Here is a 16,961-nt window from a genome sequence, read left to right as displayed (position 1 = left end):
TAAACAATGAGATAACACACAAGCAATACTGATGTGAGATACAAATTGGTAACCAAGAGCAACATTTTATTGCCTTTGAGAGCACAGTCGAATTTACTGAACATATGAAAAGGTACACTGGATAACAATGTGTCCTTTCAGGGATGGGCTGTGAGTAAAGTGGATGAGAACAGCAGTTCAGCTTTTGTGGTGGTTTTTTTATTTTCTTCTTTTTTTCTTTTTTTTTTTTTTTACTTAATTTTGAGTATTTTCTTCTTGATGCAGTACTGACAACCACCCTCAGTGCTTGAAAAAATTATAAAATTAAGACAGTGGTGGTGGGCCAGGGTGTAACTCAGAACCTGTAATACCTTTTGCCTGCAGAAGCATTACTCCCCCTTAAAAATGCTGCTTAATTTGTAGAGATTGTATGTTTTCCAGGATAAACAAACTCCTCTCCAACTAGTAAAATACTTTTTAATTATTTTATTATTAAGTATCACATTTTTTGAAGATCATAAAGGCTTTAAGTCCTCGAAATTTTCTTCCATGGTAAAAGGAACGGAAAAAAAAGTTTCATTTGTATCAATTCATTTGTTTCTAATAAGATTGACCCATTTTACGTAATAGAAATCAACTCTTAAGAACTTAAGCATACTAAAAAAGCATACACCATCCCCCACAGCATTCTCCTGCAGATGCTGGTGAACCATGGCATAGACAAGTGTACTCTTCGCTGGGTTAAAAACTGGCTGGATGCCTGTGCCCAGAAAGTTGTGATTAATGGGGTGAAATCCTCTTGGCAGCCAGTCACCAGTGGTGTTCCTCAGGGCTGTTTTGTTTAATATCTTTATCAATGATCTGGATGAGGGGATTGACCGCACCCTCAGTAAATTTGCAGATGACACTAAACTAGGTGGGAGTGTTGATCTGCTTGAGGGTAGGAAGGCTCTACAGAGGGACCTGGACAGGCTGGATCGATGGGCCAAGGCCAACTGCATGAGGTTTAATAAGGCCAAGTGCCGGATCCTGCATTTCAGTCACAACAATCCCAAGCAACGCTACAGGCTTGGGGAAGAGTGACTGGAAAGCTGCCCGGCAGAAAAGGACCTGGGGGTGCTGGTGGACGGCCAGCTTAACATGAGCCAGCAGTGTGCCCAGGTGGCCAAAAAGGCCAACAGCATTCTGGCTTGTATCAGGAACAGCGTGGACAGCAGGAGTAGGGAATTGGAATTTGGTGGAATTGCACTCTATGTGAGAGACCATTTGGAATGCATAGAGCGCTCACTAGGGGTGGATGACAAGAGGGTTGAGAGCTTATGGGTAAGGATTAAGGGGCAGGCAAATATGAGGGACACTGTTGTGGGTGTTTATTACAGGCCACCTGATCAGGATGGGGAAGCTGATGAGGCTTTCTACAGACAGCTGAAGGTAGCCTCGCAATCGCAGGCCTTGGTTCTAATGGGGGACTTCAATCACCCCGATATCTGCTGGGAAGACCACACAGCCAGGTATGCACAGTCCAGGAGGCTCCTCCAGTGCATTGATGATAACTTCTTGACACAGGTGGTGCAGGAGCCAACAAGGCGAGGAGTACTTCTGGACCTGGTACTGACAAACACAGAGGTGCTGGTGGAGGACATTAAGGTTGGGGGCACCCTAGGTTGTAGTGATCATGAAATGATAGAGTTCAGGACCATGGGTACCATGCACAAAATATCAAGAAGTAAAATTACAACCTTGGATTTCAGGAGGGCTAACTTTGACCTCTTCAAGAAACTGCTTGGAGAGATCCCGTGGGCTCAAGAAAGCTGGTTGATATTCAAAGACCACTTCCTCCAAGCTCAGGATCGGTGCATCCCTAAGAGAAAGAAATCGGCCAAGGGACACAGGAGACCTGCATGGTTGAGCGAGGAACTTCTGAAAAAGCTCAAGTGGAAGAAGGAAGTCTACAATAAATGGAAGAAGGGACTGACCCCTTGGGAGGATTACAAGAATGCTGCCAGAGCGTGCAGGGATGAAACAAGGAAAGCCAAGGCCGCCTTGGAATTAAACGTGGCCAGAGATGTTAAGCTCAACAGGAAGGGCTTCTACAAGTATATTGGAACCAAAAGGAAGACCAGAGAAGTTGTGGGCCCACTGTTGAATGAAACAGGAGCCATGGTGATGGAGGATGCAGAGAAGGCGGAGTTACTGAATGCCTTCTTTGCTTCGGTCTTTACTGCTCAGCCCAGCCCTCAGGAGTCCCAGGCATTGGGGGAAGTAACAGGGAAAGAAGAAGACTTCCCTTGAGTTGAGGAGGATCGAACGAGGGATCAATTAAATCAATTAGATATTCACAAGTCCATGGGCCCCGATGGGATGCACCCGAGAGTGCTAAGGGAGCTGGCGGAAGTCATTGCTGGGCCGCTCTCCATCATCTTTGAAAGGTCCTGGAGAACAGGCGAGGTGCCTGAGGACTGGAGGAAAGCCAGTGTCACTCCAGTCTGTAAAAAGGGCAAGAGGGAGGAGCCAGGGAACTACAGGCCGGTCAGCCTCACCTCCATCCCTGAGAAGATGATGGAATAGCTCGTTCTGGGCATCATCTCAAGGCATGTGGAGGAAAAGAAAGCTATCAGAAGTACTCAACATGGATTCACCAAGGGGAAATCTTGTCTGACTAGTCTGATAGCCTTCTATGATGGCATGACTGGATGGATAGATGAAGGGAGGGCAGTAGATGTGGTCTATGTTGACTTGAGCAAGGCGTTCGACATGGTCTCCCACAGCATCCTCACTGGGAAGCTTAGGAAGAGTGGGCTTGATGAATGGATAGTAAGGTGGATTGAAAGCTGGTTGAAAGACAGAGCTCAGAGGGTAGTGATTAGGGGCACAGAGTCTAGTTGGAGGTCAGTGATGACTGGTGTTCCCCAGGGGTCAGTACTGGGTCCAGTCCTCTTCAATATATTCATCAATGACCTGGACGAGGGGATAGAGTGCACCCTCAGCAAGTTCGCTGATGACACAAAGCTGGGAGGGGTGCCTGACACAGCAGAAGGCTGTGCCGCCATACAGAGAGACCTGGACAGGCCGGAGAGTTGGGCAGAGAGGAACCTTATGAAATTCAACAGGGCAAGTGTAGGGTGCTGCACCTGGGGAGGAATAACCCCCTGCACCAGTACAGGTTGGGGGCTGACCTGCTGGAGAGCAGCTCTGTGGAAAGAGACCTGGGAGTCCTGGTGGACAACAGGATGACCATGAGTCAGCAATGTGCCCTCGTGGCCAAGAAGGCCAATGGCATTCTGGGGTGCATCAAGAAGAGTGTGGCCAGCAGGTTGAGGGAGGTCATCCTCCCCCTCTACTCTGCCCTGGTGAGGCCGCACCTGGAGTACTGTGTCCAGTTCTGGGCTCCCCGGTTCAAGAAGGACAGGGAACTGCTGGAGAGGGTACAGCAGAGAGCTACCAAGATGATTAGGGGACTGGAACACCTCTCTTATGAAGAAAGGCTGAGGGATTTGGGTCTCTTCAGTCTGGAAAAGGGATGGCTGAGGGGGGATCTTATCAACACTTACAAATACTTAAAGGGTGGGTGTCAGGAGGATGGGGCCAGGCTCTTTTCAGTGGTGCCCAGTGACAGGACAAGAGGTAATGGGCACAAACTTGAGCATAGGAAGTTCCACCTAAACGTGAGGAGGAACTTCTTTACTTTGAGGGTGGCAGAGCACTGGAACAGGCTGCCCAGAGAGGTGGTGGAGTCTCCATCTCTGGAGACATTCAAAACCCGCCTGGACGCGTTCTTGTGCAACCTGCTCTAGGTGACCCTGCTCTGGCAGGGGGGTTGGACTAGATGATCTCCAGAGGTCCCTTCCAACCCTATGATTCTATGAAGTGATTGTGCCTCTGTACTCGGCACTGGTGAGGCCTCACCTCGAGTACTGTGTTCAGTTCTGGGCCCCTTTGTACAAGAGGAACATTGAAGCGCTGGAGCGTGTCCAGAGGAGAGCTACCAGGCTGGTGAGGGGTCTGGAGACCAAGTCATACAAGGAGACGCTGAGGGAGCTGGGCATGTTTAGTTTGGAGAAGAGGAGGCTGAGGGGAGACCTCATTGCCCTCTACAATTACCTGAAAGGAGGTTGTAGAGAGGTGGGTGTTGGCCTCTTCTCCCAAGTGAATAATGAAAGGACCAGAGGAAACGGTCTGAAGTTGCGGCAGGGGAGGTTTAGATTAGATATTAGGAAGAATTTACTGAAAGAGTGGTCAGGCACTGGAAAAGGCTGCCCAGGGAGGTGGTTGAGTCACCATCCCTAGAGGTGTTTAAGAAACGTGTAGATTTGGCACTTCAGGGCATGCTCTAGTGACAGAGATTGTAGGGTTTTTTTGTTCGGTTGGTTTTTTTGGTGTGTATGGTTGGACTCGATGATCTCAAAGGTCCTTTCCAACCATGAAGATTCTATGATTTGATAAAATAGAGTGCATTTATTCTGTAACCCACCCCCTGCATGCATATTAACTTATATTGAAATATCTAAGGCATAAATTCAGTGTTTAATTTAAGAGAAAACCAGACATAAATACCCAAAATACAGATAAATTCTTAAATGTCGGGCAATAATTGAGACTTCTCTCATCAGAATTTGGACAATTACTTCCTACTTCAAGGTAGGAGCAGGTCATGGCCACTCTCTGTGGTTGAGAATTGGACTTTGTGAATGGATTTGAACCAGCAAACTGTGAGCTCTGCTTCACAAAGAGCTCAAAGGTACACCTAGACTGCATTCAGAAAGCATTAACAACAGCAAGCATTAAGCATGCATGATGAACAGTAAATGTATTAACAGCATTGAGGACTCTAGCATGCATTTACTAGCCTACATCCTAAATCAGCTAAATCCTGAGCTGATACATTTTATCCAGGTACTTCAGTGCACTTAAGTTGGAGTTTGAAATAGCGGTGCAGACATATATAACATTACAAAACAGAAATAATGAAAATTACTGATGTTGTACTCAGAAAAAGTGGTTTTCAGGAGTCAGGATTTATTACTTTTCCATTTTTGTGGGCATTGCCTTATTTGAATAAAGCACATCTCTAGTATTAAGTATCTCCATACATTTTAAAAACCAGGAGATCACCTAAAGAGCACATTTACTACAGGAAATTTAAAAAAAATCCCCAATATAGCAACACACAAATTAACAAGACATATTCTGTGAGAAGGTTGTTAAAACTGACATGGGAATATGTTACTAGGCTTTCATGCAGTCTGTAAATACAGCATTATTATTAGTTAGCAGCAACTTTGGAGTCACAAATCAGCTCAGCTGGTACAGCAAAATTGTAGCCAAACTCGTCCATATCATATTCAGTTATATCTTCATAAACCACTTCTGCTTTCAGGACTACGCTGACTACATTTATGTGCACACATGTTCTTTGCAAAAGAGAAAGGAAAAAGCCTAAGGAGTCTTGCCAAAATAGGGGGGAGGGCAATTTCAGCGGGTAACTAATAATTTTGTTCAATATACCTTAAGAAATGACCAACTGAGGCACTTACCTGGTAAAGCAGGTCTCTGCAAGGTCTGAGGTCAGCAGTCTCTGAGGCACATTTTTTTCCCTGAAGAGTTAAAAAAGGAAAAAAGATAGTTTGCTTTTGCTGGTTGAATCATGTTTTGAAAGTTAAAAATACTGCAGATGCAAACTCCAGATGCAATTCTGTAAGGGAAAATAATCCCAAATTAATACACCATCCTACCAGGAAAACAAAAAGCCTCCAATATTTTTTCTCATGAGCCTGAAACTATGTTGATGCCTTGAAGCAAAAAAGACAAATTCAATGGTCTGTACAGCCTTACTATTTGGAATATTTGTCTGGGTGATGCCATGACCTGTGTAAAACAATCCCCGACAAGGTCTTCCACTGCTTTAAAAGGCTAAAGCATACCGAAAGGTGTAGAGTTCTAACAAAAAACAGAGGATAGAACTGCATTTATATGCAGATAGGAACATGAGAAAGAGCCTGCCAATGCCTTCAGTTTGGATATCTGACTTTTCTGATCAGACAAGAAGAGAAAGGAAATTATGTCTTTTTTACCGAAATATGCTACTGAAGTATTTGTTTACTGAACGTTTACTGAAATATGGTAATACTTCAGCTATGAACGAAAAGGCTTTAAATCTCTTCTAAGAAAAGTACCGAAGAATTCTTTATTGTAGAAAGCAATGCTTCCACATACAGCCTCACATCTAAAATAGACAGCAACACAAAAAGCATTACTGTATTTATTTGCCTCCATGAAATAGACATCACCACAACAGGCAAAGCAGAGTGGGAAATGGGTACATCAAGGAAGATGTGCCAGAAAAACCTTAAACACTGAAATATACCTGTGAAAACATTGTCAAAAGTACCAAGCATGTAGCTTAAAGTACACATTAAAACCTGGAACTGAAAGTTATAGCTGCGCAGCTTACATAGCTTTCTAAGACTTTTTAACTCATTCCCAAATGTGAAAGCTACCTTTAAATGAAGAGAGATCAAAGTCATAACTTAAAAATGAAAACAGCAGGTTGTACAATGAGATCAGTGAGAAGGTGCTTCACTGGGAAAACTTGAGAATTTTCATAGCTTTTACAATACACTTTAATTCAAAACAGGCTGACATAAAGAAAGACTCCATGGGTTAGTAGGATGTGCATGCTAGTAACTTATTTAACGAAAGAACTGTGAGAAAATAGGAACAAAGTGACAGTTACTAGATATGCAACCCTGCCTTTCTCAGTTGTTTATCCGACTCTGAACTGTTATCAGCACGCTGTGCTTGCTACTCCATGTTGTCGCAAGTCAGGCCAGTTGCTAATTGACGGGAACTGTACAGCTTATTCTAACACCCGATATTCTCATTGCAAACTTTGGATGGGCCAAAATTCAACTGACTACTGAGGAGTTTCTTGAACTCTTCGGGCAACCCCTTTGCAGCATGATGGAGAGCTACTCTGGCTGGGGCAGTAAGGATGCAAAACCACTCTATCCATGCATGAAACACACACCTTGTCTTTGATAGTAAAAATTAATTGAATAACCTGCAGCTAATGCTAAGTAAGTAACTTTTATTTTATGTTAATTTTTACTACAGCAGAGTTTTGCTGAGACAAAGTTAATGTCATTTTCTACTCCGAAAAGGAGAGGAAAACCTTGTAGAGGCGGCTCCTTCCATAAGCCAAGCCGTATTACTTACTAGCAAGAAAATGTCTGTGGGTGCAGCTTCCTCACAAGCCCACGCCACCGAAGCCAGGGACAGCCGGGGCTCGGGGTGCTGCTGCAGATCCCCCGCGGCCCTGCCAGAGACCCTCCCACCCCGCTCCCACCGGCCACAGCCGAAGGCACACACGGCTGGGGGAAGGCGGCAAACCCCGTGGAGGGCTTCGCCGCCCCCGGCACACCTCAGGGGCCCAGCAGCGTACAAGGGCCTCCGCGGCCCGCAGCGGCCCGCGCCTCGCCTCACTGCAGCGCCAGCCCCCGCTCGCGGCCACCTCCAGCGGCAGCGTCAGGCACCACCAGGCCGGACCGGAAGAGACGCGAGTGACGCTGCGGACGCCCACGGCGCCGATCACGGCGCCGATCACGCCCCCCCACCCCCCCACAACCCCTGTCCCTCCGCCGGCTGTGGCGGGGCGGGGAGAGGACAGTCCCCTCCGGGCCGGGCCGGACGGAGCCCCCGCGCCCGCCCCTTCCCCTCAGCGGCGCGGGAGGGGCGCGGCCCCGCGCGGCGGTACCTCAGCTCCCGGCGCGCGCGACCCTCGCCACCGGCCACGGCCACGGCCACGGCCCCGCCCCCCGCCGGCGTCGCGTGGCGCCGCGACGCGTCGCGTCTCCTCCGCCCCCGCGCGGCGGCCGCACGGCGCAGGCGCGCTCAGGCCGTTCCTGTCAGGGCGCTGTGACGTGTCGACGCCGCGGCCCTGCCCGGGACGGGACGGGACGGGGCGGGGCGGGCGCCGGCGGTACTAACCCAACCCAACCCGACCCGACCCGACCCGACCTAGCCGTTAGCCCCTTCGGCCGCGCCCCACCATGTTCAACGTGGAGAGCCTGGAGCGGGCCGAGCTCGGCGAGAGCCTCCTCACCTGGGTGAGTGCTGCGGCCGCCAGGACCCCGCCCGCAGCTGGGCCACTTGACAGGGACGCGGCGCCGTACGCGTCCCCCACCGCCGCGGCCCTGCTCCGGTGGGAGAGGGGGGCCTCGCCCTGCCTCCCCAGCCCCCACCCGAGCCGCGCCTTGGCCTTCGGGCCGGCTCCAGCCCGGCCGGGGTCGGCGGAGCCCTGGCCGACCTGCCCCGCCTGGTCTAGCCGCGGCGGGGCAGGCGGTCAGGGGACTGCTCGGGGAAAGCCCTCCGCCGCCTTAGCTCTACCCCCACGGCTAGGGAACAAAGGAACCGGCGCCCCGCCGCGCCGCGACCGGCAGGGCGGGGGGGCCGGGGCCTGCGCCGGCGCTGCCAGAGGAAGCGCGCCCAGCTGCGCCCCCCGCACCGCGTCGTGCGCCCGGGCTCAGCGGGCGAGGTGTTGCCCGTAGCTGTGATCCTTCCCCCGCGCCCTTCCTGGCGTGGCTCCGGTGTGTCAGGCTGCGCTCGGCGGGTGTTCTGACCAGAAACTTTCTTTTCGTCTGTTTCTTTATGTCTGTTTTTAAGTGGTGCTTGAGCCTCGAGAGACAAAATTCACCTGTGATGTCGAGGATAATACAGTACCTAAGAATTACCTTTTCCTGTTTTAGTGTTCGGAGGCTGATCTGTAAACATCTTCAGGTTGTGCAGTCATTCACAGAACAGCCAGAATGTACTGGACATTGAACCTGGATTTGCAGCTACTCCGTAATTTGAGTGGTGACTGTAACATAGCTGTGAAATTTGTATTTTTTTAGCAGCTGATTTCTTCACAGCTGCTGTTAGGTGTTTGGAATCACTAGATTTTATGTTTGGGCCTCGATTTTTTTTTTTTTCTCCCCCCTCCATTAGCAGAATTGCCAAGGAAATACCCACTATATGAAACTCGGGAACACAACTGATTGCTGAACAGAAACAGAGATTTTCTCTTTTAGATGTTTAATCTGTGCAAGGCTAGAGCTGGCTAAAGCCCTGGTGGTGATGAGTAAGTTACTGGGGAATGACAGGTTAGGCTTCTCTGTGAAAGTCAAAGGGGATTAGGAAGGGAAATTCAGTGATTGTTAGAGGTGAGCAGGAAAGTACAGAAGGCGGATATTTTGGGGAATAGTGTCCCCCAGTGCTTCATACAGGTCTGGAATATGCAACCTAGTTTCTCTTTACATCACATTCCTGACAATCTTTGCATCTTTGTTGTGGTTGGCCACTTGTCCTTCTTTTGGCTTCCTATTTTCAGGTGGTGGGAGTGAATGTCCTCGTACTGATAAAATTCATGGGGGACTCAATGTGTATGAATCCTGGCAAAGAAAGGCTGAATGAGAGGCTCAGTCCTAGGAGAAGGAGGAGGGTTTACTGGGGGGGTGATGGAGGAAGATCTGTTGCTATATGCTGCTGGTTTCCATGTGTTTTAATTTTAGCTGTTCTAGATAGGCTGTTCTTGTGCTCCGTGGCAGTAAAGCAGTTGTGCCAATGAGAGAAGCATAAGCTTGAAAGGCTACCTAGCAAGTGGTCGCAGTCCCAATGTGTTCCTAACTCCCCAGATTTCCACATAACCAACAGACTAGCTCTTTCCTTTGCAGATGAGACTACTGTACTCGAAACTTGTAAGCTGCTGCAGAATGAAAGAGAATTTTCTCTTGTTTGGTATTAGTATGTTAGGAGTGATTTGAACTGTTGATCCTGCCCATTATCTAATTGCAGGTTGGACAAAATCATTAATGACTTGACAATATTTTGTTGAAGTACAGCATGTGTGCAGAAGTTCGCGTCAAGTCTGAGAAGACTTCAAAACTAAAAGTATTCCAGCATTCTGTTACTTAAATATTCTGTTCAGACTTGACTTTGAGGTGTTAAAATTTCCATAAAGTTGCTTTTAAAACTTTATAAGGTTAATGTTTTGCTAGCTAGCAAGGGAAATCAAAAAATGCAGAGTCAGAAGGCAGTGGCTACTTCCCTGTTCCCCAAAAGAATGCTTTATACAGCCAAATAGAGTACAAACCAGTGGTTTGTATGTATTTGAAAGGATTGTTTTATCAGCTTCCGCACATGTTCACATATGGTGGAAGTTCGAGTAGCCTTGATAGAAAAATAAAAGAAGAGTCACCGGTTCTTGTTTGTGGAGATGAAGAGGACAAGTGTATCTATATGAAGACTGTTCAGTGTTAGTGAAAATCTCCACTGATTTTCTCACATTAAACCAAAAAAATATTGGAAAGAATTAGTGATTCGTTTGTTTGTTTGTTTTTCCTTACTATGTTTGAGGTTGGTAGTTGAGATAATTGATTTGTTGAATGGCAGTCATTATTGTTACCCTTGAAAATGATCTGCGCTTTCCTAGAAGAGCTAAACCATTGAAAAAAAAATTACCTTGGCACAAAAAGCCGTCCTGGAAAAGTGGACATAAAAATGGAAAATTTAGAGAGAGAAAACACAGCAACAGGAAAAGTCTTGTGGCGTCGACCATTTGTAGGAATTATTACTCAGTCATATGATCATGTTTGAGCAGTAGTTAGTATTTATAATCTTCAGTCCTGAAACTGTACCTATCCAATGGAGTCTTGTCCTGTCTGTAGTAATGGTCCATGCAGATCCCTTTACATTTCTAACTTTTACGCGCCCTCAGATATAGAGCTAATAAGGAAAACTAGCTGCATCTTTTTTAGTTAACAGAAATATTTGTAAGTCCTTCTTAAACAGCATTAGAATTAGTCAACACGTTTCGTAGATGACTATGTGAAGTTATGGGTTATTTTTACAATTTCAGTATTTTTGTGTGAACGTGGCTTTGAAGCAGACTCAGTAAAAAAAAAAAAAATGAAGAAAGGTGTCTTCAGTTTATTCCAGAATACATGAAACTTGCAAAAGAGGCAATGAAGTTTTTTAGTCATGAGTGAAACTGGCTGTATAAACAAGATGCTTTTTTTGCCTGGCTTTCCCTCAAGTCCCATAATGATGTCTGCGAAACCGTTCATTTAGATGGGAGAATAGAGCTCTCTTAATTGCAGTTTATGCATACCTGGGATGGCCAGTCTTTTCCATTACGCCAGAGATGCTGCCGGTTCTTAAGAACTGGTTTAACCTCCCAGATTGCTTGCTTCACATTCATACAGAAGTACTTGAACTGGTTTGTCTGTGTTTTAAGTAGAATAGATAAGGCTTTGCACAAGTATGAGAACCTGTTCAACCTAAACCGAATGTTTGCTCGAATGGATGTAGGGTGAAATGAAACTGCTCCTCCCTCTGCCAACTCATGATTATAATGAATGAGAATATCCCTCAAGCCTTTTACTTTGCATGCCTGTGATTCCTATTCTGGTATCTTGAAGCTGGAACAAACTGCTTACCTGTGAATATGTTTTGTTTTATTCTTTAATATTTCACCAACACCCCCATTTTTGGTGTTATGCTTTAGCTTGGGGTGTAATTTTCAGGTTTTTTACCTCTTCGTCAGCATTGTCAAATGGGTTCCTGAATACTTTTTTTTCAGGATGTTAACAGGTGGGAGAGCTTTTGCTTCCTGTGATTTTAGCAAGCGACCATGATGTTATTTTGAGGCAGCCAAGGTAGCAGCAACTCAAGTGAAACTGAGAGGACTGGAGCCCAACTACTGATATCTCAAAGTTAATATTTATATGTTACCAGTGTTTGCAGCCTAATGTAATTGCAGGATTATTACTCTACCAAAAATCTCCCAGAAGCCTCTTCTGAGACTATTCTGGGCATTGTGGTATAGTTATCCAAGCTGCATTGCAGCCAACCAAAGCAGTTTAGAAAAATATGGCTGTGAGGTAAACCTGCAATGATTCTAAAATTGTTTCAGCATATCTAAACCTGCAATAATACTAAAATTGTTTCAGCATATCTGATACAGATTCACGCCATCTTTTTTGTTTAAAACTTATGCCTCGTCCACATATGAGCACACAGATTTTTAATTTTTTTTTTCACTTTGTGTGTGCTGTCAGGAGTGCTTTTAACTCAGATACATCACTGAGTCATTTCTTAAAACATGGAGAGCTGTCAAACGTGCATGTGGCAGTTACACTTTAATATGTCTGTATCTAAAATCAGTGTGGTATCTACAGGCTTTTGCTATGTAATCTGAGAAATTTTCTTTTTAACATAGAACTAAGATGTAATACTGAAAAGATTGCTTAGACATTGGCATGTAAACAGCAGCATTCCTCAAAGAGGTCACTGCTCTCTGTTTATAAGTAGCAGATTGCTGTGGAGATGTAATGAACTTTCTTTCCTTCATTATGATAAATATCTCTTATTTTGCAGTGTGCTGTCTCCACCAAGCTGCATCTTGCCTGCTTGCTTTATCTTCCAACCCTCAAGGCCAAATATAGTTTCTCTGAAAGGCATATTATAACTTTTATGGTAAGCGGGGATTTTGTAAACACTGTACAAGGCCCCAGTTTTGGCACCCTCCACTTCAAAAACAGTCTGACCGTTTATGTGGTATCAGTCCTTTGACCTTTCTCCTTTCTGGCTGAAAAATGTTCTCGGTACAGTCTATCTCCATCTTCTGTATGGTGGTCTGTCCGCGACTGGAAGGGTTTGCCTGTGTTAGTTTGAAACATAGAGATCACGTGAGCAAGAGCTGAAGCAAATTTTGGTTCCTCAAGAGGGCTGCTTGTAAACACTTTGTAGGCACCCCTTTCAGAGAGGATAAAATCTGCTGGAATTTGCTAGGAAAGCTGTGTTTTTTCCTACTTCCTCTTCAGACTCTGCGGTTCTTGATCCTTGTGTATCTATAATTTTAAGCACTCTTTCGGTTTCTTGTTAGAGGCAGAGATTGTAGGAGACTTGCTAAGCCTGTTCAAACTCTTTCTTATTTCAATCCTTGATCGTTGACCACAAAGTTGGAGGGTTTCATTTTCTTCTGAAGATATCATCGCATCAGCATCTCTTACCTCTTGAAGAAGACATCAGATTTCAGAAGTGGTTGACTGCTGGTGATGACAGCAGGTCAAGAAGATAGTTTTGTTTGAATATGTTGCTGTGCAGACAGAGGGGGGGGGAAAAAAAACACTAAGCTTGCCTGCAGTCGTGGAGCATGGGTTGAGGTATCTAGCAGATCACAGCCCCTGTATCTGCTGTCACAGACTAGTAGGTTGAGCAACCTGTTTTATTTTTGATGACTTCTCACTAAGATGGTAAAAACTTGTTGCTCCACCCTTTTTAGGGGTAGTTGTCTAAGACAGTGATATTCCGATCATTTACCAAATTCTGCCTTTTTTGAATTTACTCCTTTCTGAAGAGCTGCTCTATAGCAGTGGTACATTTATAACAATCACTAGTTCTCTGAAGAAAAAACATTTAGATGTGATTGAGTGTGTGCTCAATTTTGGCTCCCAGTTCGGCCCCCTCATTTTTTGAGGGGGATTGTGAGATGGTGCTTCGAGAAGAGACAGATTTTACTGCTGAGAACTGTGAACCTTAAACAGTATAAGTGAAACAACTTTTCTGTTAGCTTGTTAATTTCAAGGTGGGAGGTGAGGAGAGAAACCTGTTTCTATCTTCTTTTTTAAGTACTTGAACAGTTATGTCAAAGAGATGAAGTCAGTTCAAAATTCACGATTTATCTTTGTCTTTCTTATTATGAGACCATTTTGAGCCTCTTGAACTGGAAGATGATATTCTGACATTCTATTCTTCCTGGACCATCAAGTGTCTTTGCCGCATTGTGTTTGACTTCTGTAGAGCAATTGCAGACTTTCAAGTTGTGGAACCAGTGAAGGAGAAGAAGAGGGGCCCAAGACTCAATTGCACTTGCTGCTGTCTGCTTTCTTGGCTGAGCTGAGGGCTCTTGAGTACTGTGGTAGTTTAGAAAGACTTAACTAACTACAGTTTGCCTCCAGAGCCTAAGTCCAGGGTTGCTTAATCAATTTAATTTGCAAGGCCTTGTCATTAATTTAAAACAAAAAACAACAAGGTTATTGGCCACACACCAGCTAACACTAGGACAAGGTTAAGGCAGGAATGCGTGGATGGAAGTGAGGGGAAGAGGGTAGTAGGGTCCTTCTTGTGGCTTTTGTTGCCAACAGCCTGACCGGTCCTGCCACATAGGAAAGGGATTAACTCCCTCTCCAACGTACTGGTAGTGGTTTCCTGCCCTGCAGAGTATGCATGTGCTGTTTTCCTGGCTGCCTTACTTTGCCATACATGACTTAGTCATTCCTGTGAGTTACTTAGTACTTCTCATTTGGGACAATGGACGAGAGACAGCATGGAAACGAGGAGGAAGGTTTTGGTGGAGGGAAAAGCTGGCTAAGGTTAAAGGCAGGGGGAGTCCAGCCAGCACTCCACTCCTGCATGGGGCAGGCAAAAGCTTCTGAATGGGTACAAAGCTGGAGTTGTGTTTCAGTGGACTAGCTGAGGCCAAAAAGGGATGGCAGCTTTTCAAAGGGGGCACACAGGAAATGTTTTTGGAGTGGTGCATGTAGTGAAGCAAGTATTGCACAAAAAGATGCATTGTAAATGTGATGATAATGTGCTTCAGCCCTAGAATTCACAGGGCTCGTTCATGCCATTTAGCTGCAGTCTTCTTTGCAAGTGTACACTGCACTGGAAGTGTTGCTTTGTGTCCTCTGTGGAAGTCCTGTTCACTGTTTGCAGCTAAATCTCTCAGGGTAGCTAAGTTTAGGTACTTAAGGTAAACAAGTGGGTATTTACACTCCACGTGATGTATGTTTTGGGGGCATTAGATCTGGGAAATGACCATCCGTGCTTTGTTCGTTGCAGAGTTTCAGAGTATTAAATAGTTTATAGCCTTTCCTGCACTGCTGGATTACATAAGATAAACCTTTGAGTGAACTTGTTTGCTATGGCAGCAGGGTATCCTTAGTTTTACCTCAGGATTGGAATAAGTAGAAATAAGTTTGTGTTTAACTGCAACAGAGATGATGGTTGTTTTATCAATTCTACTGCCCCTTTGCTGGTTAGAAACAAAACCAAAACCAAACAGCAGGACTTGATCACTCTGACATGGTTTACCTGATTTTATTTTATCAACAGTGCCAAAAGATGTCAGCCTACTCCATGATGGCTCCTGCCTTTCTTAAGGAATCATGGAATTTGGTCAGCCTCTGAAAAATTTTGCTCTGCATACCTGCAGAGTCTCCACGAAGTTCAAGAAAACGTTTGCTGAAATCCTGGAAATGGAGAAGGCTTGAACTGCAAGATGCGCTAAATTTAGTGGTGTGCTATACGTCTGTGTTACCAGTTCTGGAGTCTGCTAAGTCTGAAATTTCTTAGGCTGATGAAAACTTACTGCCAGCTCTCTCTGAATCCTATCCTTTAGCTGCCAAGTCTTTCATACTCTTGTGATCCTGTGAAAGACTGTGTTTCCACACTGGTGAGAAAGTTTGTGTAGATATTTCAGTAGAACTTAGTGCTTTTGGATTCATCTTCTGTGCCTTTGGGGGAGAGTTCTTTATTCTACCTGTCAATAGAGACAGTACTTTTCATCTAAATTATAGCTGCAAGAGGGTGGAGTTGTGGGCTTTAAATAGTTATTCTTCTTTTTCTGTATTTTGCAAGGGGAAGGCTGTCATCTATGTTCACCTTTTTTTTGTTTCAGTAATATTAGAAATATATATAAATTTGGACTACTAATATGCAAAGTTCTTCTGGCTAACCACTAGCCAATAAGTTAATGGACTTTGTTTTGCCTTATGCTATCAAACAGAAGCTATGCCTTGCTGCCTGTCCTTTATCTTAGTATGGATCAATTTGGGCCCAGGTTTCTAGTAGCCTAGCAATCTTCATTCAGGAAAAAATGAACGCCCCCGTAGCTGGGGGGTCAGAACTAAACGATCTTTAATGTCCCTTCTAACTCTAACCATTCTATGATTCTATGGTTTATATGAAAATGTGTGGATTATACCATAAAAATATGTAATATCCAAATTTCTGGACTTAGTTTCACCTGTTGTTTGGACAACTATTTAACTTCTATTTCTTTTGAGAATATTGAAAGTATCACATTAAGCGTCTAATAAGCAATACTTTTTATGCAGTGCTGAAGGGCTGGGACAAAATATTTAAAGGCTTTGGGACAAAAAGTATGTGTTATATACCTGAATGAATTTGAATTTCTGTAGGCAAAAGAAATGTTACAGAAAAATTTTGTTACTCCTTTCAGTTTGATAGATATTCTCTACTAGATTTTTCTAATTTGCAGTTGAAAGTCAATTTCAAAGATTAAAGCGGCATACTACATAATCCAAAATGCAACATGGGAAGCTGGAAAGTTTCAAATACTTCCAAAAACCATCAGTAGTGGAATTGCAAGATTTAGCAGACATTTCAGGGATGTGCAAGCCAACATATATTAACCAACCTGAAAGATATAAATCACAAATCATATCACAGAATAAAGGTTCCCTCTTATTTTACCTGAAGTAGAGCTTCCTAACAGCTACCTGTGATAGGGAACAGACTGGCTCACACCTCATTGCTAGTCTTTCCCTTTAGGATCAACTGACTCAAAGACTCAACAATTTTACAATAGAAAACTAAAAGGCAATTGAAAGAGCCACCTCAAAGTCAAAGAATAAAGTAGAGCTCATCCAGGCATATTATTAGAGTTAGCTTCTTTTTTTCTGCAGCTAGAAATGAGCTTGTTCTCTACAGAAATTTCCTAAAATAGCAGCAATTTATATTGCATACATATCCTATATGTATGATCCATATATGCTGTGCATGTATCTATATCTTTGTATACAAATGCATAAAAATTTTTATGTATATATACACAAACGTGTGTAGGTTTGTATATAATACTTACACATACATACACATATAAACCAATACTTTACCCATTAGTAGTTATCCTAGATCAT

The 16,961-nt window shown here is 44.5% G+C and overlaps 2 protein-coding genes across 11 annotated transcripts in view; one reads left to right on the top strand and one right to left on the bottom strand.

The window, feature by feature from the left end:
* The window catches only part of RNF170 (ring finger protein 170), a 28,020-nt gene extending 20,178 nt beyond the window's left edge, over nucleotides 1–7,842 (bottom strand). For 4 of the 9 annotated variants that reach the window (XM_054186563.1, XM_054186568.1, XM_054186572.1 and 1 more), the window contains exons 1-2: nucleotides 7,733–7,836; nucleotides 5,514–5,573 (exon numbers count right to left, since the gene is read on the bottom strand). The gene's annotated coding sequence lies outside the window, so the exon portion shown is untranslated. Of the gene's footprint in view, nucleotides 1–5,513; nucleotides 5,672–7,194; nucleotides 7,530–7,732 lie in introns of those variants that run through there. The other 5 variants (XM_054186566.1, XM_054186570.1, XM_054186565.1 and 2 more) reach the window with 4 other exon arrangements.
* Nucleotides 7,843–7,891: 49 nt separating this feature from the next.
* Nucleotides 7,892–16,961, top strand: part of HOOK3 (hook microtubule tethering protein 3) — a 101,138-nt gene continuing 92,068 nt past the window's right edge. For both annotated transcript variants that reach the window (XM_054186560.1, XM_054186561.1), the window contains exon 1: nucleotides 7,892–8,084. In XM_054186560.1, the coding sequence (XP_054042535.1) occupies nucleotides 8,028–8,084 (57 nt within the window). In that variant the 5' untranslated portion in view covers nucleotides 7,892–8,027. The remainder of the gene's footprint in view (nucleotides 8,085–16,961) is intronic.

Source organism: Rissa tridactyla, chromosome Z (assembly GCF_028500815.1).
Source record: "Rissa tridactyla isolate bRisTri1 chromosome Z, bRisTri1.patW.cur.20221130, whole genome shotgun sequence".
Classification (NCBI taxonomy): Eukaryota; Metazoa; Chordata; class Aves; order Charadriiformes; family Laridae; genus Rissa; species Rissa tridactyla.
Note: the sequence above shows the minus strand (reverse complement) of the source record. Positions and strands in the feature narration are given on the sequence as shown.